Genomic DNA, 20,459 nt, shown 5'->3' with positions numbered 1-20,459 from the left:
CCAGGGCTCCTTGGAGAAATGGCAGATTCCAAGTCTGGGGCAAGAATCTTCTAAGATAATCCTGCAAGATTTTGTCATATCAGAAAGCAACAGAGCTATCAAAATGTGTAAGAGAAATGTCAAACAGATTCAGAAGCTAATCTGAAAAAGCTCTTACTGGCCAAAGATGGGGCAACCTGAGCCTAAGAATACTAACTGTAGAAAAACAACAAACAAAAAAAAAAATGAGAAAAGAATAATGACTGCAATGAATTAAAACACAGCTAATATGTTTAAATCCATGAGTTCACAATGCCATGTAAAAAATAAACCTCAGTAGCCAACTTGGGATGCTACTAAGGATGCTAGGGAAAAGTGGTAAATATAGGAAAAGAAGCATGTATAGTACTCTATACCAGGGTATCAAATAGTTAACAAGAGAGAATTTCTTTTTTTTAATTGAGAAATAATTGAAAGATAACATTAGTTTCAGGTGCACAAGATAATGATTTGATATTTGTATATATGGTGAAACAAATTTCTTTTCTATAGCAATGTTCCAACCAGTAAACAAAAGAGGAGAGATAGAGTCAGAATAGTGCCATTTCGTAACGCCTAAGGAACTAATGGATCTAGACAATGATGTGTCTTGTGATTACCATAGTGGACAGCACAACTATAGACTAAAAGAAATTTGACAGACTTATCAACCAATAATGTACATATCTTATTTATTTAGATCCTGATACAAACTTATGATAAACTTATGACATTTATAATTAGAAATTTGAACCCTGCCTTGATTATTTGAAGATTTTTTTTTTAGATATGATAATGGTTGTGAAATTTTACTAAAATATTCATATTTACTAAATGATGTCTGGGATTTGCTTCAAAATAACCAAGGAGGAAAGGGGCAGAAATGAATAAGATCAGCTGTGCATTGATAATTTGGAAGCTGGTGATGGGATCATTAGACAATTTTTGTCTCCTTTGGAATAACTTTGAAATATTTCATTTTAAAAAAATATTGCACAAGAATATTAATTAGCATCCACAGCTGTTTGGGACAGGTGCACTACAGAGTAAAAAAAATAGGTTACAAAACAGTATATACATTGTGATTCCATTTCTAGAGAATTATTGTATTTTTATATTTGGAAGGGAACACATCAAAATGTTAACATATGTTATCCTGCAAGGTGGGATTATAGTTTTTTCTTTTTATCAGCACTTTCTAATTTTTTAATCATTAATATGCATCATTTTTATAATATGATAAGTGGAAAACAACAATAAACAAATCATACTTGAAGTAAATGGGTCTGTGTTATATCAGCTTCAAAGGGGTATCTTAGGAAGATGATTGCAAAGTGGGGCAGTGTAGACAGTCTCATGAAAGCCAGACACTGACCTGCTGATTGCCCAGTGTGTGCAGCTCCAGCGAGGTCAGAACAAAAGAAAGGAGTCCATAGACACACATGCACGCGGTGCTAGTGGTACACTGTAATGACAAAGGAGCCAGTGGGTAATTCTGAGTAACACCACTCTTTTCTAGACTCAGCACAATCCCATCATATTAATATAGTCTCTGTAAACAAATGGGAAGAGAACCTGAGGCTTCACAATTCCTAATTTAGTCCCAAGATCAGGAAGACAAAGGGAGAAAAGAGAAAGCAGGAACCATAAATATTACAACATAGTCAAGAATAACATCAAAAAGAACCATTTTCAAACTGATCAAAGTTTTTGTGGGGAAGAAAACCACCTCCAGCCTACAAAAAGGATAGAGTCTCTATGTGCTGGTATGAATGATGCAGCTGCCTGAACTGTCACCGAGATAAATCAACCAGTGCCAACAAGTTGGCTGAGGTTTCCTTTAGCATGTCAAAACAAGCTGATTAAACTGTGTCACTCAAATTAAGTCCCAACACACAAGACTCAAGAGAATTTTTAATTCATCCTGTACAGTTGAATGAATAAGCTCCCCAAAAAGATTTCTCCAGTCATTATGACCAAAGCTATCTTCTAAGAGATACTAAGGGGCACAGCATAACATACGGGCAAAGAGTCAGACATAGTTCAAACTGTATCCACCATTTACTGCCAATTTGTTTCTGTGGGCAAATTCCATCTCCCTCAGTCTCAATTTCCTAATGTGTAAAATAGGATGATAAGCCCTAGTGCACAGTATTTTAAGGATGGAACAAGATATTGTACAGAAAGTGCCAAGCACGTCTGTCACAGTAAATGCTCTATAAAGGTTAGTTACAAAACTATTTTCATTATCCATGTCCTTGACAATTACTATTATTATTATCATGACTCATTAATGAGCTTCTGCCTCGCTCTTTGCCCACTCTCATGCTCAAACACCAATAGCCCAAGCCTCACATCATTTCCCCCACTGGCCAGTGAGCGGAGTAGTCGGGTCAAATACTGAAATACGTTCAGCTGGATGGCTGTGCCACCTATCTTCCGGACAACACTGCTTGTCTCTTCTGGATTCAGGGTGTGACGGAGGAGAGCCCAAGCCAAAAGCACTGGGGTGTGATGTGGAATGTCCCCGAAGGTCAACATCAAACGGTCCATATCCTAATGAAAAGAGAAAACAATGCCTGTGTCACTTAACAGAAAGGGTCAAGACCCTTCCAGAGGATCCTTCACCATGCTTAATAAGTCTTCCATTCATCCTCAGTGGCCCCTCTCCCATTCTGACATTTTACTCTTCCCAAGCCACAGCCACTTCATTACTAGACCCCTCAATTACTCTTCCCTTTACCCACAGTTTTCTCTCTTGATTTTAAGTAGTATTAAGATTATAACATACATGTTCAAATAGAGACTCCTTAGAAAATTTCCCTGATCCTTCTAGAACTTTCTCAGAACTCTCCTCTTTTTCTTTCTGACCATCCCACCTCATGTTCTTCCCCTTTCCTCTTCTTTCACAGGCTACATGAATGCAGACAACAGCCAAGGTTCTGTCCTTGGGCCTCTTTTGTCATTATATCATCTCCCTGAGTCACTCTACTTGTTCTCACAGATTCAACTCTCACCTCTGTGAAAATAACTAACAAATCTGAGACTTCTTCCAGATCCAATTAACTTCTTAACAATGTAGAACCACAAATTCCACAATAAGGAAAATTGTATGTGGCAGTATAGTTGAGTGGTTAAAAACTTACTACTAACTACAAACCATCTGAAAAAATTAAGAAGCTGTTCCAAGTTCACCTGACAAATAAGCCCGTCCTGGGCAAACTGGTGCAGTTCTCTTCTGTCATCCAAAGCACACTTATGCAAGGATTCAATATCCATGCCTTCCACCAGGATAAGGGCACTGAAGTAGCTGGAAAGAAAAATATCATGGTGTCATACATGCTACTCAGAACCTCAATGGAGACTAAGGTGAAATGTAAGACACTTTAGTGTCAAAAAGGTTGAGTTATTTTACATTCTTTTTTCATACCTTAGTATGAAAAAGAATGTACTTCTAAATGTACTTCTAAATCCAATATGTATTTTACAATTCCAGCACATCTCAATTTGACCAGCCATATTTTATTTTTTTGGCTGCACCACTCAGCTGTGGAATCTTAGTTCCCCAACCAGGGATTGAACCCAGGCTCTCAGCAGTGAAAGCGCAGAGTCCTAACCACTGGACCACCAAGGAATTCCCATGACCAGTCGTATTTTATTTTTTAGTTTTTATTTATTATTTATTTTGGCCGCATTGCGCAGCATGTGGGATCTTAGTTCCCCGACCAGAGATCGAACCCGCACCCTCTGAAGTGGAAGCTCAAAATCTTAACCTCTGGACCATCAGGGAAGTCCACCAGCCATATTTTAAATGCTTGGTAGGCTCATGTGGCTTCTGCCTATCAAAGCACAGATCTAGTACTGAAGGTTTCTACAGCCACCAATTACATCTAGGCCAGATCAAATGTCTCAATGGTCAAGTGTGTATGTTTTTTTAATATTTTATTTATTTATTTTTGGCTGTGTTGGGTCTTCGTTGCTGCTCACGGGCTTTCTCTAGTTGCAGCAAGCGGGGGCTACTCTTCGTTGTGGTGCACAGGCTTCTCATTGCGGTGGCTTCTCTTATTGCAGAGCACAGGCTCTAGGCGCGTGGGCTTCAGTAGTTGTGGCGTGCAGGCTCAGTAGTTGTGGTGCATGGATTTAGTTGCTCCATGGCATGTGGGATCTTCCTGGAGCACGGCTCGAACCCGTGTCCCCTCTATTGGCAGGTGGATTCTTAACCACTGTGCCATGAGGGAAGTCTGTCAAGTGTGTACTTTTGTTCACAGAGGAAACAGGCCTCAAAATGTGGATATACCCATTTCCATAAAATTCAAAGTACATAGACTATGACGTCAAAGAGGGCAGGGAATACATCTCCCCTATTTATCACTGTCTTCTTGGCATTTGCACAGTGCCTGGTCTACAACAGTTGCTCAACGAATTTTTTGTAGAACGAAAGGATGAACTATTAGATGAAAACAGTAAGTAAAAGAATAGAATGTGATACTTATTTTGAGAAGATATCCCTCTCAATCCAAGTCTTCACTCCCTGAATGACCTAGAACGTGGTAGTACGCCCATCTATTTCCCCACCCATTAAGTGAAAAGTATACCTAGCCCCCCCCTTCACCCATTCACAGGACCACCTTAATATCAATGCTCTAAACTCTAAACATTGTACAAGTTCTGAGACCTCAATTCAGACTTACCCAATCCGATCCACAAAAGGATCCATGGTCTCATCTACCAGGTGCCTGTTAGTCTGCCTACTACCAAATCCTTGCTCTTTAAACATCTTGGTTAATACCAATAGGTCAGTAGGTGCCATCTCAAAGTATGCATGATAAAGGAAAATAATTTCTAGCAGCATGGATTGCTCCCGAAGGCACTGAACAAACCAGCGAGACACCTGGCGCTCAGTCTGCACAACCAATGAAGAAAAATGGGAGAGAAATAAAGTCAGATTTTAAAACACATTTAAATTCTTCAAGTTATTTTTATTAGGTAAAACATGTATAAAAATAAGATTAAAAAAAAGTATCCCTCCCTACAATTCCTATTGCCCAGTCATCCAAATCTATCCCCAGAGGCAACCACTGTTAGAGGTTTTTATCTTTCCTTCCAATAATATACCACACACATTCATTCATTCCGACTAGTAGTTGCTGGGGGCCAGGGGTCACAGACTAACTGCAAACTTACTGGATAGACAGAAATGTTCTATCTATATACTAATCATGAAGGTGGTTACTGCATATAACTATATACAACTGCCAAATTCAAACTGTACACTTAAAATGAATGAATTTTACTGGATGTAAATTATATCTGAATAAAGCTGAGGGATGCTACAGATTTGTCATTTACACAGTCATTTCATGTAAGTGTGAATGTATGTATAGGATAAACTCTTAAAGTGGAACTACTAGGTCAAGAAATATGTGCTTTTCAATTTTTAGATATTGTCATAATGTTTTCCATTAAAAAGTATACAAATTCAAACAGCAAAGTATGAGTGCCCATTATCCCATCCCTTGGATGTGAGTTTTGCCATGTAAATATGTATTTCATTTGCCTGTTTTTCTGTTCGGTTTTGCTTATTGACTTACAGTGTTCTTTCTATTTCAAGAACCCTTTAGGCTATGAGTTTGTCTTTTGACTTTGCTTATAGCACTATTTTTGTTTTTTTGCCTTGTAAAAGTTTTTGATTTGATGTTGCCGGGTTTATCTTTTCTTTTTTCTTTTATGGCTTCTGAGTTTTACTTTATTTTTATTTATTTATCTATTTTGGCCACATGGCGCTTAGTGCTCTGACCAGGGATCTTAGTTCCCCGACCAGGGATGGAACCCGTGCCCCGTGTAGTGGAAGCACGGAGTCTTAACCACTGGACCGCCAGGGAAGTCCTGTGTTTTACTTTAAAAAGTCTTCTCCAATCCAAAAAAATAAAAACAAAACTACCTCCCATGTGTCTTCTAGTATTTTTACAGTTGAATTTTAAAAATTTAGATCATTGATATCTCTCTGATTTTCTTCTGGTAGAAGGAATGAGATAGAGATACAGTTTGATTTTGCTCCAGATGGCTACCCAGTAGTTCCAACACCATTTATTGAAAAACCCAACATTTCCCCATTAATTTGAAATGCCACCTTTATCATACACTAATTCCCTATCAGCATTTGGTCTACACTAGACTTTCTACTATGTGCTATTCATCAGTCTATTTATTCATGTACCAATGCCATGCTTTAAATTATTTTAGTCTTACTATCTAATAAAGCTTATCTTCCTTTCTGAAAAACCTCCTGGCTATTCTTATTTATTTTTCAAATGAATTTTAGAACCAGCTTGTCTAGTTCCAAAATAAAAGGCAAAGCAAATACTTGTTAGTATTTTTTCTAGGATCACAGTAAATTTATAGATTAAAATAAGAAGGACTGACACTTGGTGCTGAGTCTTTATTTTCAAGAAGGCACCATGTCTTTCCATTTGATTATGACTGTTTATATCCCTTTAGCATTTTAAAGTTCCCTTCATTTAGATTTTGGATTATAGTAAGCTTATTCCTGAGAAATTTATGCTTTTGTTGCTATTACAAGTGAGCTCCTTTCTTCTATTAAGTATTTTAAAGAGCTACTGTCTGTATTTTGGTTGAATTGTTTTAATAAACATAATAATTTCAAAACAAAAAAGGTCATGTTCTAATCTATAAATGCACATTGGTTTAAGATTTAGGATAAAACAATTAGACTAGTGTCACAGACTTAATAGATAATGATAATAAAGAAGATGAAATCTTGGGTTTAGAGTTTCATTAACCACTAAGAGAATATCTCAGGTAAGAAAAAAAGTAAATTAACTGGAGAGACAAAGTCAAGGGGAAGATCCAAATTAAATACCATTAGTTAAAGTCAATGTTTTGATTCATACCACATGTTTAAACTATTCTAAAGAATGACAATTTATAAATGTTTTAAGTTCATAGGTGAATAAATAATTTCACCTAGAGCTCTATGAGCAGATATACAATTCTCCTGAGCGTTACAGGAGGGCCCAATAACCACATACCATGAGGTTTCCATGTGTCTCCCATGTTGGTGCTTCAGTTTTATAAAGCTCTTCAAATTGCTGTCTATATTTTGTAACTAGTTCCTTTTCCAATTTATCAACACAGTCTGCATATTCAACCTTAAAAAAAAATCCAAAACAGTAACTTATATGTTGAGTAAAAGGTAAATATTCAAATGAACAGAAATATGAATAAATTATAAAAAGGATTGAATTTTACAGGGTAAAGAGAAACAAGAGGACTAAATGGGCTTACCCTATAGGGGTGTCTTTCATCTTGGAAATAAGTGAGAAGGTGTAAGACACAACGAAGAATATACGTTCTTTCTTCATAGTAATAATCTGCAATCTGGGAAGAACCCAAAGATTTAAAATCAGTTACTCACCTTTGCATGGAAGATATTCAATTTTAAATTTATTGATTAAAAAATCACTTAAAGATGTGAATGGGGGACTTCCCTGGTGGCGCAGTGGTTAAGAATCCACCTGCCAATGCCGGGGACGTGGGTTCGGGCCCTGGTCTGGGAAGATCCCACGTGCTGCAGAGCAACTAAGCCGGTGTGCTACAACTACTGAGCCTGCACTCTAGAGCCCGTGAGCCCAAACTACTGAAGCCCGCACGCCACAACTAGTGAAGCCCACATGCAGAGAGCCCGTGCTCCGCAACAAAGAGAAGCCACTGCAGTGAGAAGCCCGCCCACTGCAACAGAGTAGCCCCTGCTCGCCGCAGCTAGAGAAAGCCCACGCACAACAATGAAGACCTAATGCAGACAAAAATAAATTAATTAATTAAAAAAAAAAAGATGTGAATGGAAAAATTAGATCTGTATAAACAATCACAGAAATGGAAACAGTGTTAGGCCAAAAGAAAGCAAAAGACCTTCATGAACTAGGATACAAGTAAAGTTATACAAGATAAAAGGAATTATTTAAAAATATAAACAAGTTTTCTAGCATGACTTCTCAGTTGGGCATTCAAGTAATAAACTGACTATAAACTGACAGGCCAGGGACTTCCCTGGTGGTCCAGTGGTTAAGAATCCGTCGTGCAATGTAGGGGATGCCAGTTTGATCCCTGGTCAGGGAACTAAGACCCCACATGCCATGGGGCAACTAAACCCACACGCTGCAATTACAGAGCCCACACGCTCTGAAGCCCACAAGCCACTAGAGAGCCGATGTGCTGCAACTAAGACCCAATGCAGGGCTTCCCTGGTGGCGCAGCGGTTAAGGATCCACCTGCCAATGCAGGGGACACAGGTTCAAACCCTGGTCCTGGAAGATTCCACATGCTGCGGAGCAACTAAGCCCATGCGCCACAACTACTGAGCCTGCGCTCTAGAGCCCATGCTCCACAATGAGAGGCCGCTGTAATGAGAAGCCCGCGCACAGCAATGAAGAGTAGCCCCCACTCGCTGCAACTAGAGAAAGCCTGCGTGAAGCAACAAAGATCCAACTCAGCCAAAAATAAATAAATAAATTTATTTTTTAAAAAAAAGACCCAAGGCAGCCAATAAATAAATAAATATTTTAAAATAAATAAATAAACTGACAGGCCAAATACATGAAAGCAAATATAAAAATACCATTAGTATATGTCCTAATTGCTTGTAACTGATGTACCCAGTTCTCACTAAATACCAAATAGGAAACTACTTCAGAAGTCATGGTCAAATTCCATGTTAAAATGAGACCCTATGCCCACTCTCACCAGTTCTATTCAACACAGTATTAGAAGTCCTAGCCACAGCAATCAGGGAAGAAAAAGAAAAGGTATCCAAATTGGAAGAAAAGAGGTGAAATTGCCATCATGCAGATAACATAGAAAACCCTAAAGATTCCACACAAAAACTACTAGAACTGATAAACAAATTCAGCAAGGTAGCAGGATACAAGATTAACATACAGAAATCTGCTGTGTTTCTTTACAATAACAATAAAATATCACAAAGGGAAAGTAAAAAATAATCCCTTTTAAAATCACATCTAGATAATCAACAACGACCTACTGTATAGCACAAGGAATTCTATTCAATATTCTGTAAAAACCTATATGGGAAAAGAATCTGAAAAAGAATGGATACATGTATACGTAAAACTGAATCACTTTGCTGTACACCTGAAACTAACACAACATTGTAAGTCAACTATACTCCAAAATAAAATAAAAATGTTTTAGAAAGGAAAAAAAAAGAAAATCACACCACAAAAAACAAAAACAAAAAAATTAGAAACAAACCTGACCAAAGAGGTGAAAAACTTATATGCTGAGAACTATAAAATGTAAAATACTGATAAAGGAAATTGAAGATGATTCAAAGAAATGGAAAGATATCCCACGCTCTTGAACTGGAAGAATTAATATTGTTAAAATAGCCATACTACCCAAAGCAATTACAGATTTAATGCGATCCCTATCAAATTACCCATGACATTTTTCACAGAACTAGAACAAATAATCCTAAAATTTATATGGAACCATAAAAGACCCAGAACTGCCAAAGCAATCCTGAGGAAAAAAAAACAAAGCTGGAGGCATAACCCTCCCAGACTTCAGACAATACTACAAAGCTACAGTAATCAAAACAGCGTAGTATTAGCACAAAAATAGACATATGGGCACTTCCCTGATGATCCAGTGGTTAAGACTCCACACTTGCAGGGGGCGCGGGTTCGACCCCCGGTCAGGGAAGTTCCGCATGCCATATGGTGTGGTCAAAAAAAAAACAGACATATGGATCAATGGAACAGAATAGAGAGCCCAGAAATAAACCCACACACCTACAGTCAATTAATCTTTGAAAAAGGAGGCAAGAATACACAATGAAAAAAAGATAGTCTCTTCAGTAAGTAGTGCTGGGAAAGCTGAACAGCCACATGTAAATCAAGGTCAAAGATACAACACTTCCTCACACCATACACAAAAATAAACTCAAAATGCCTTAAAGACTTGAATATAAAACATGATACTATAAAACTCCTAGAAGAGAACAAAGGCAAAACATTCTCTGACATAAATCATAGCATGTTTTCTTAGGTCAGTCTCCCAAGGCAATAGAAATAAAAGCAAAAATAAACAAATGGGACCTAATCAAACTTACAAGCTTTTTTTTTTTTTTTTTTTTTTTTTTTTTGCTGTACGCGGGCCTCTCACTGCTGTGGCCTCTCCCTTGCGGAGCACAGGCTCCGGACGCGCAGGCTCAGCGGCCGTGGCTCACAGGCCCAGCCGCTCCGCGGCATGTGGGATCCTCCCGGACCGGGGCACGAACCCGTGTCCCCCGCGTCGGCAGGCGGACTCTCAACCACTGCGCCACCAGGGAAGCCCAAACTTACAAGCTTTTGCACAGCAAAGAAAATCATAAAACAAAAATACAACTTTGGGGGTGGGGGGAGATAAAGAAAGAAAGATAAAGAAATTTAAAACTTCAAATTAATCCTACTGCATTTAAAAAAGCCAGCAATGCTCAGAACATGGTCAAGAATCTGTTGCCCAATTTTACATCAAAGAATGGAAATGGTGACTAGCACTGACCTTCAGGATTAAGGCCTGGCTCTGCCTCTCATCTTGCAGTACCGTCTGAAAGAAAAAAGAACAAAGAGCCATCTTATTAGCAAAATCAATTAACAAAGAAAAAGGTAAACATCTTTACCTTACCCTTCAAGATTATAATTGCCCGTTCATTTCTGGATACATTTTTTTACCTAAGTGTATCCAAGTCTGTGCTCAAATCCCTGCCCCTCTCCTCTGGCCTCAAGTTCCTCATATATAAAATCAGGGGCTGGAAAGGCTAGATGTTGTCTCAGGTCCTTTTCAGTTCTGACATCCTGCGATTCTATGATTAACATGTCAGTCTTTGACCTCTCGGCCCCTCCAAGTCTGAGGACAGACCTCGACTTAAGCATATGTTTTTTAAAGGCTTTACAAAGTCTTTCCTGAGAATGGCTGTATCTGATCACCTATCTCTGTTGCAGAGAACTGGCACCAAAATCCTGAATTATCTAAAACCAACCAGGAAAAGGATAAAGGTAGGAGAAGGGAGCTGGACATAACTACAAACCTTTAGTGAGTCCCGAGTACCTCTGTAATCCTCTTGAAGGTAACACTGGAGTAACTGCACACTCTGTTCTTCATCAAGACCCTGAAAACAGAGGTTACAAGGGAGGAACAGCCACCTCAGGTCAGAAACCACAAAGAGCACGCAAAGCAATCTAAAGATTTGTTCTCTAGAATGAACACGGAACTTGAATAAACAAAAATTATTTTAAAAGATTTCACACAACATAATTTTAACCCAAATAGGAGAAAAAAGGAGCAGCCACTGACATGTAATTTACATGCCAGTTAAACTTACATGTCAGAAACAACTGTGCTTATTCACCAAGAACATTAATATAGCAGCAGGCATGATCTGGGTTTCCAAAATGAAAAGGAAACAACTACATAATTAAATACAATCTAGGCGATTTAAAGAACACCCCAAGTATGCTGAAGAAAACTCTATGATATGCAGTAAACAGGGTCAGGCAACTTGACTTGTGGCTTTTAGCAAGAAGAGTTGCAACTTGGGCATTTCTGAAATATAATATGCTCAGTTTAATCTCTAAAACTGAAATAAACTGAATTTTCACTAACAATCACTAACAACAAAACCACACATATCCACCCTGCAGGTAATAAACAGAGCCAGTGCTAATTTTTACTCACCAAAAACTTGCTGATTCTTAAACCCAGTTCCTTCAGTGGTGAAGCTACATCTTTATTAGCTTTCACTTTTTCAGCTGAATTTGGACTATGAAAAGAACAGTGAATCATTTCCTCATTCTCAATGACCCTCTAGGGGTTTAAAACAAAAATATTAAAGATATTTTTACCACAGACCTTTTTCTGCCTTTTAGGTGCCTATAAAATACACATGCATGCGCGCGCACAGACACACACACACACACGTTCATCTCTACAGACTTTATAACACAAAGCTATGTCTAAGTAATAAATACAGTATACGTCTGTTACAAACTATAGTTATAACTATATTATTTGTAGATCTACTTAGTTACATTAATTATTTTTGATCCTTATAACTAGCCTGGAAGGTAAACATTACTATCCCCATTTTACAAATGGAATTACCAACACTTAGAAAGAATAAATAACTTACCAAAAATCCCACAGCTAATAAAAAGTTGAGGTGAAATTTAAAACCAGGTCTGTTAGTATACGTATATATATTGTCTATGTACACTCAGAAGGCCTAGAAGCTATGACATTCCAGTAGCAGCGCGCACACCCAGCACCCAGATCTTTATTTCTAATACCATTCTCTAACAAAAGGTATCGGGACTCCTTGGAGAAATGGCTGATTCTAGAGCTGGGGTGGGGAAAATACCAGATGAGCTTGGAGCATCTTGTAATGCCAGAAAGTAAGAATATACTCAGAAAACAAAAGCATGGGGACATGTCAAAACCTCAAACAATGCCCAATGGCCAAAGCTGGAACAAAGTAAAAACAAAGTATGAAATATACATGAGTCCATAATGATTTAAATAAATGAATGAATAAATATATATATAAATAAATGGGGAAGAAGGGAAAAATCTTCCTTACAGAAGGAGTTCCAGTAACACACATATATGCTACCCCCTTCAGGAGGTAGTTTAATTTCACTACACCCACACACTGAAAGCGGGCTATACTGAGTGACTCACTTCCGAAAAATAGAGTAGGGAAAGAGAAAAGAGTGACTTTACAGAAGAGATACTTGGCAAATGCTACCTTACCCAAGTGAGCAAGGTTAACATCACCAGTGACTTCATGTGGATAACATGTATCCTCTGCCATGATGTGATAAGAATGGTACTTCACCTCAGTGTGAAGTACCCACAACCCACAACCTCAATCTAATGATGAAAAAAAAAAAAATCAGACTTCCAAATTGACGGTATTCTACTACAAAATACTTGACCAGTCTTCCTCAAAACTATTCAAGGTCATGAAAACAAAGGGAAGACTGAGATACTGTCACAGCTAACAGCTAAGGAGACATGACAACTAAATGCAATATGATACCCTGGGCTGAATCCTGGAACAGAAAGAGAACATTAAAAAAAAAGTTAAAAATGTTTAAAAATCTGTGTTAAATTCAAATTAAGCCTGCAGTTTAAAAAAAAAAAGTCTGTCAGACTTTAAAATCCCATGCTACTACAAAAGGAACTTTTGTCTTTAAAAAAAGAAATTCATACCACAAATGCCCATTCTGTGAACTAAAGCATATTGTTGTTGGATTTTTTCTTTTTTTTTAGAGAGACTCTCACATTTCACAGAAAATCCACAACACAAAGGCTAGTATAAAGTTAAACAATAAGGTCTGAAAGAGGCAACACAGAATGATGATTAAGAACACAGACACTGGAGTAAGACTGCCAGGTTCGAATCCTGGTTCTACCACTTACTAGCTGTGTGACCTTGGGCAAGTTACTTAACCTCTTTGTGCCTCAGTTTCCCCATCTGTAAAATGGAAACAATAATAATAAAAATACCTACATGTGATAACATAGTGCTTATCTTCTTTTTTCAAGTCCATATATTCTGGATACATAGTAAAGTATTTACAGATAAAACAACATGATGCCTGGGAGTTACTTCAAAATAATTATGGGGGAAGGGTTAACAGATGATCAAAAAAAGAAAGTTCTTCACTAACCTAAGAGAATGAAGATGGAAGGCGAAGATGTAATAAAATCAACAGGTGTTCAGAAGTAGAAGGGAAATGAGGGCAGCTTGAGAACTATGATGCATAATAGAATGAGCGCTGGACTAGGAATTAAGATAAAAGAGTCTTCTTTTTTAACCACTTTCTATTTTATTATTGTTCTTTTCCACTGCCGAGCAAAAAAAATCTATATATTCAAACAAAGAACAAAAATAGGGCTTCCCTAGTGGCGCAGTGGTTGAGAGTCCACCTGCCGATGCAGGGGACACGGATTCGTGCCCCGGTCCGGGAAGATCCCACATGCCGCAGAGCGGCTGGGCCCTTGAGCCATGGCCGCTGAGCCTGTGTGTCCGGAGCCTGTGCTCCCCAACGGGAGAGGCCACAACAGTGAGAGGCCCGCGTACCGCAAAAAAAAAAAAAAGAACAAAAATAGTACCTATCTCAAAGGGCTGTTGTGAGGATTAAATAACTTACCGTAAGTCTACTGCTTACAGCAGTAACTGGTACATAGCAAAAAATACATGAGTGTCAGCTGCTATTTTGTGTCAGCATTGTTCACTGCTATATCCTAGCATTTGGTGCTGACGGTCTCTCACACAAACATGATGGACTGAAATAAGTATTAGGAATCTTAACTGAGTATTTAATAAATCCTCATCCCTGGATACTAGGGTTATACAATGGTTTCAACAATACTGTATTTCCAGAAGGAATTTCCTTTTCTTCAACAGAGAGAAAAAAATGTCCCCTACTCTTTTTCCCTGGTTAGCCAAATTATATACCCTCTGATCTAACTAACCCAGTAATATCACAGAATCCTACATGAGGGTGGTTTCATCTATGTCAGGTTCCTCAGGGGAATTACTCAAATGAGACCCACAGAATAGCCATACCTGGGAGGTTTATAGTAAGAAAGCCCTTCTAACAGCCGCTGCCAATGTTTATTCAGCTCTGCCTCAATCTGATTCTGGAAAAGAAGAAGGAAATTATACAAATGCAATTTTAATCAGATTCCAGGATCACACTGAGGATAACATATTCCTTTGAATATGTTCTTTTTAATATGCATTTTTCCCCACAGTTGAAATAATTTTGGATATAGAATTCTGTAGCCTGCTTTTCTTTGCTTAACATTCTAACATAATGATTTAACCTTATTATGAAAATCTTGATAAACATCCTTTCTAGTGGTTGCATAATATTTTATCAAGTGGCTAGATCATGATTTATTTACCATTCTTCTAATGTTAGATACATTTAAGCTGGCTATAACTCTTTATTTATATGAATAACACTATGGTAAAGAGCTTTGTGCCCAAAACAATTTCTTTCTTTTAAAATATATTCTCAGACATGGAATTATCTGATGAAGACATATCAAAAAATGTTAAGGCTCTAAAAATGATGTTAACATTCATTATGTTAATTACAATAACAACACTAGTAATAATTATATGTCATCTTAACACTTTAGCCTCACAGAGTCAGAACACTCAGGGATCCACATGAAGAACTGTTCTTTATTGATTATATACTTGGAAATGTCCTAAAAACCTCAGCCTCTGTGACCTAAGCAGCTAGCTAAACAGAAAAGGAAGAAAAGGCAAGTCAATATGAGACAGAGAAAAGGCCTGAGAATCTCTGTTAGCCTATGGTAGTAAAATGGTGTTTGTACCCCTACTCTCAGCAGCCAGTCAAGTAGCACTGGTATCTTTTCAGAAAAGGAATCACTGAGGTACAAAGAAAAGTGGAGATTTTGAAAACTTCAACAGCTAGGCTATAAGACACACTGCATTTCAGCAAAGAGAAGTGGGGAATGCATAATGCCTATTTTAGGAATAATAAAAGGTGTTTACTTCTTATTTCAAAGAGAAGGGCATTTTTGGTCATGTAAACTACACAAAGAACCACAGAATCCATTCAAGAACACACCACTTACCAGTTCTCTCAGAGCTGACCTTCCAAGCAAAATTGTCCACAGTTCTCTACTACTCCTAAAAAATGAGAGAAAGCAGAGGTAATCTTGCTCTTTCGGAAAAAAGAAAAATGTATATTTTAGAATTAATGAAACACAGTAATTAATGAATTACAGTACATCTTCTATGCTAAGAAGATGCCTCAATTTAGTATTTCTATCTCCTCCCTTCTCATTAAAACGTAATGACCAATAAGGAACAAAAATCCAGAAAAAGACTAATCTGTTTCAGGACTCCCAACACCTTCAGAAAATTTTCTAAATACATGACATGATGCACTTTCTCAATCCAGTAGAGTCTAACAGTCATTATGAATGGCACTACGTTCATTCAATCATTAATGAATTCCCACTAGGTACCACATGCAGTGCTAAATACAGGAGATTAAAAAAACACACAGGAGGAGCAGGGCCAGGTCTTGGTGTCAAAATGGCGGCCTCCAGGACAGCTCATACCGATGAGTATCCCCAGTATCTCCACCACCAGTGTCCTTCACCCCGCAGTGAGCCGAAGCTGCCCCCCACACCGCACCTCCCCAGAAGGCCCTCCAAGACCATCAACTCATCATTCAACAACAGGCGTATTTCTGGAGAAATGTGGCATCTCTGGGGAATATGGATAGAGTGATGGAAAGAACAGTGGCTGTTCAAGGGCTTATCATATACATCTTATCAGAATCTACGTCAGATTTATATTAACTTAATTCCAGTAAGATTCCAAAAGTGAGTCCTTTAAAGAATGTACATCACAGCAAGAGGAAGCAAAAAAAAAAAAAAAGAAAAGTAGGAACAGAGTGAACTGGTGAATCCATCTCCCAGAACAGGCTTTGTCTTCTCTCTAGCTGTGGAGCCATGGAAGCAACTTCTGCTTCTGACATTACAAAGAATTTTCATATATCCTTTGCTCAGATTCACCAATTATTATTTGTTTTATTATTTTCTTTCTCCCTCTTTGTGTGTGTGTGTATAACTATATTATATATACAACACAAAAATGCTATTTGTGTACCTGTACACACACATATTTTTCCAAAACTATACAAAATTGTATTAGAGATATCATATTCCTTTATCCCTAGACACTTCAGTGTATCTTTCCTAAAAGCAAGGACAACTTCATACATAGTACAACAATTGAAATCAAGAAATTTAACATTGATACCAAAAAAATATCCCCCACACACATGAGATATAGTCCCTGCCCTCAGGGAGCTCTTCAAATATACTCCCAACCATGTGCTAACCCCAGTTCCTTCCCTCATCCATGGAAACATGTTTTGTGGTTCTTTTTTTAATCTAGAATTAAATTTCAAAATGTAATCATTAAGAAATTCTCTCAAGAAAGGATTATGGGGAATTCCCTGGTGGCACAGTGGTTAAGAATCCGCCTGCCAATGCAGGGGACATGGGTTCGAGCCCTAGGCCAGGAAGATCCCACATGCCACAGAGCAACTAAGCCCGTGTACCATAACTACTGAGCCTGCACTCTAGAGCCCGTGAGCCACAACTACTGAGCCTACGTGCCACAACTACTGAAGCCTGCGCGCCTAGAGCCCATGCTCCACAACAAAGAGAAGCCATCGTAATGAGAAGCCCAAGCCCCGCAATGAAGAGTAGCCCGCGCTCGCTGCTACTAGAGAAAGCCCACGTGCAGCAACAAAGACCCAACACAGCCATAAATAAATAAATAAAAATAACAATTTTTTTTTTTTTTTTTTTTTTTGCGGTACGCGGGCCTCTCACTGTTGTGGCCTCTCCCGTTGCGGACCACAGGCTCCGGACGCGCAGGCTCAGCAGCCATCATGGCTCACGGGCCCAGCCGCTGCGCGGCACGTGCGATCTTCCCGAACCGGGGCACGAACCCATGTCCCCTGCATCGGCAGGCGGACTCTCAACCACTGCGCCACCAGGGAAGTCCCAATTTTTTTTTTTAAAGTCATAAAAAAAAGAAAGGATTATAAAAAACATAGGGATTATATTTTGGGAGATCCTAAATAAGCCCTAGAATAGTAACCTGAAATAATTAACACTGCTTAGAAAGCCTATTTTCAGAGAGACGATGAAAAGGTCCTAATAAAATATACTAGACAGTTAACAAGAATGCAAGTTATATTAACTACGAGGATAAATTGAAAAATCTTTTCCCCATTAAGACAGTAACACAAAGCACTAGCCCTATTTAAAAATGTTCAGGATTTTCCCATCAAAAGAGGATGAAAGACACCTAAAAATTATAAATCTTTCCTAAAGGTTAATGCTTTTAAGAAAACAACTTCAATTCTGCTGAATCAATAATCACCAACTCCCACAACTGCACTGTGGAATCACTAATCATCTTTCTGATAACGAGAGCATTCACTATTCAAAAATTAGGAGATTAGATCCAGTTGATGAAACAAATATATCTCTTTGTACTGATAATCTATATTAAAAGGTACGAATAGGGCTTCCCTGGTGGCGCAGTGGTTGAGAGTCCGCCTGCTGATGCAGGGGACACAGGTTCGTGCCCCGGTCTGGGAAGATCCCACATGCCGTGGAGTGGCTGGGCCCGTGAGCCATGGCCGCTGAGCCTGCGCGTCCGGAGCATGTGCTCCGCAACGGGAGAGGCCACAACAGTGAGAGGCCTGCGTACCGCAAAAAAAAAAAAAAAAAAAAAAAAAAGGTACGAATAAGCCAAGCCCTAAGAAATTAAAGACAGAAGCAAGCTCACTATTTAAAGAAATTTATAGTAAATTTTGGAAGAATGACTTTTGTAAAGAGAATAATTATCATCTAACTTACTTGTCTGATAAATCTGAGTTAGCAAAAAATAAAGGGGAGGGGCTTTAAAATGGCATATGCTTTTACTTTACCAAGGACAGCTTCTGGTTTGCACAAAACAGATTAGATACCTATTATATAATAAATAGCTAATAATGGGGCTAACATTACATCACAATTAATGGAAAGAAATTTATCATTAATTGAAGGCTTTTGTATGCCTGAGCTAAATTATTCTTTTTTATTTTATTTTATTTTTTTTTTTGCGGTACGCAGGCCTCTCACTGTTGTGGCCTCTCCCGTCGCGGAGCACAGGCTCCGGATGTGCAGGCTCAGCGGTCATGGCTCAAGGGCCCAGCCGCTCCACAGCATGTGGGATCTTCCCAGACCGGGGTACGACACAGCATGTGGGATCTTCCCACACCGGGGTACGAACCCGTGTACCCTGCATCAGCAAGCGGACTCTCAACCACTGCGCCACCAGGGAAGCCCGAGTTTGGCTTTTTTATATTCCATATGTAAGTGATATCATATAGTACTTGTCTTTCTTTGTCTGAATTTTTAAATTTTCCTAACACCCTCAAGTTCCATCTGTGTTGTCTCAAATGACAGGATTTCATGTTTCTCACAGCTTAATAATATTCCTTTGTGTATAGATACCAAATCCTCTTTATCTCTTAATCTGATGATGGACACTTAACTTTGTTTCCATATCTTGCCTATTGTGAATAATGCTGCAATGAATGTGGGAGTCCAGATATCTCTTTAAGATAGTGATTTTATTTCCTTTGGATATATACTCAGAAATGAGATTGTTGCATCACATGTAGTTCTAATTTTAGTATCTGAGGACCTCCATTCTATTTCCCATAGTGGCTGTTCAAATTTACGTTCTACCAACAGTGTTACAGGTGTTCCCTTGTATGTCAAGGATTTTTTTTTTAATAAATTTATTTATTTATTAAAAAAGAACAAAAAAATGTTCTAAGAGTATTTCTCAAAATGTAGTTGGTCCTCAGCCCAAACAGCAAAATCAGCTGGAAACAACATAGCAACATTGCAGAATCCTGGTCATCACCCAGAGCTACTCTTTCTCAGAGGTTGGGCATGGGAAATCTACATTTTAAAATGAGTACTCAAATGAATTCCTAAATTACCACTGCTCTAGGGCATCAGCTTGTCTCAGAGGAGCAGGTAAAAGACCTGGTCAGTATAGATCTTCTTTGCCTTTTTTTTTTTTTTTTGGCTGCTTTGGGTCTTTGCTGCTGCACATAGGCTTTCTAGTTGTGGAAAGTGGGCTTTTCGTTGCTGTGGCTTCTCTTGTTGCAGAGCACGGACTCTAGGTGCGTGGGCTTCAGTAGTTGCAGCACGCGGGCTCAGTAGTTCAGGCACACAGGCCCTAGAGCGCAGGCTCAGTAGCTGTGGTGCATGAGCTTAGTTGCTCTGCGGCATATGGGGTCTTCCCAGATCAGGGCTCGAACCCGTGTCCCCTGCATTGGCAGGAGGATTCTCAACCACTGCGCCACCAGGGAAGTCCCGATCTTCTTTGCCTTTTATGCTTGATATAGTGGCTTTTTTTTTTTTTTTTTTGGCGGGGAGGAATGGGGAGAAAAAGATTCTGCTACAAAACAAAACTGGAGATAGATCACTGCCCTAGAAAAATACAGTAATTTTTACACTTACTACTTAAAAGAAAAAAAGTTAGCTATTTCTTTAGAAATTAAGACTCTCATTTGCAAAACTAAGTTATATTATGGTCTTTTTGTTATAAGGTGTCAAAAACAATAATGTTTATTGAGAATGAGTTTGATAACAAGATTAGCCAACATTTATTGAGCAGTTATGTAAGGCACTGTGCTAAGTAAGTCTTTAATGCTTTGTCTTACTGAATATTTCAACTTACTTATGAAGCAAATACTATTATTATCCCCATTATCTCATCAGGA

At 38.5% G+C, this 20,459-nt stretch overlaps 1 protein-coding gene across 2 annotated transcripts in view; it reads right to left on the bottom strand.

Moving 5' to 3' along the window:
- NUP188 (nucleoporin 188) overlaps positions 1 to 20,459 on the bottom strand; it is a 45,121-nt gene that overhangs the window by 22,092 nt on the left and 2,570 nt on the right. For both annotated transcript variants that reach the window (XM_079926029.1, XM_079926030.1), the window contains exons 2-12: positions 15,718 to 15,772; positions 14,672 to 14,745; positions 11,773 to 11,857; positions 11,126 to 11,206; positions 10,600 to 10,644; positions 7,324 to 7,416; positions 7,068 to 7,187; positions 4,710 to 4,921; positions 3,214 to 3,328; positions 2,374 to 2,574; positions 1,394 to 1,483 (exon numbers count right to left, since the gene is read on the bottom strand). In XM_079926029.1, coding sequence (XP_079782155.1) covers positions 1,394 to 1,483; positions 2,374 to 2,574; positions 3,214 to 3,328; positions 4,710 to 4,921; positions 7,068 to 7,187; positions 7,324 to 7,416; positions 10,600 to 10,644; positions 11,126 to 11,206; positions 11,773 to 11,857; positions 14,672 to 14,745; positions 15,718 to 15,772 — 1,171 coding nt within the window. The remainder of the gene's footprint in view (positions 1 to 1,393; positions 1,484 to 2,373; positions 2,575 to 3,213; positions 3,329 to 4,709; positions 4,922 to 7,067; positions 7,188 to 7,323; positions 7,417 to 10,599; positions 10,645 to 11,125; positions 11,207 to 11,772; positions 11,858 to 14,671; positions 14,746 to 15,717; positions 15,773 to 20,459) is intronic.

Source organism: Stenella coeruleoalba, assembly GCF_951394435.1.
Source record: "Stenella coeruleoalba genome assembly, chromosome: 7".
Taxonomy (NCBI): domain Eukaryota; kingdom Metazoa; phylum Chordata; class Mammalia; order Artiodactyla; family Delphinidae; genus Stenella; species Stenella coeruleoalba.
This window is presented reverse-complemented; position numbering and strand designations above follow the sequence as displayed.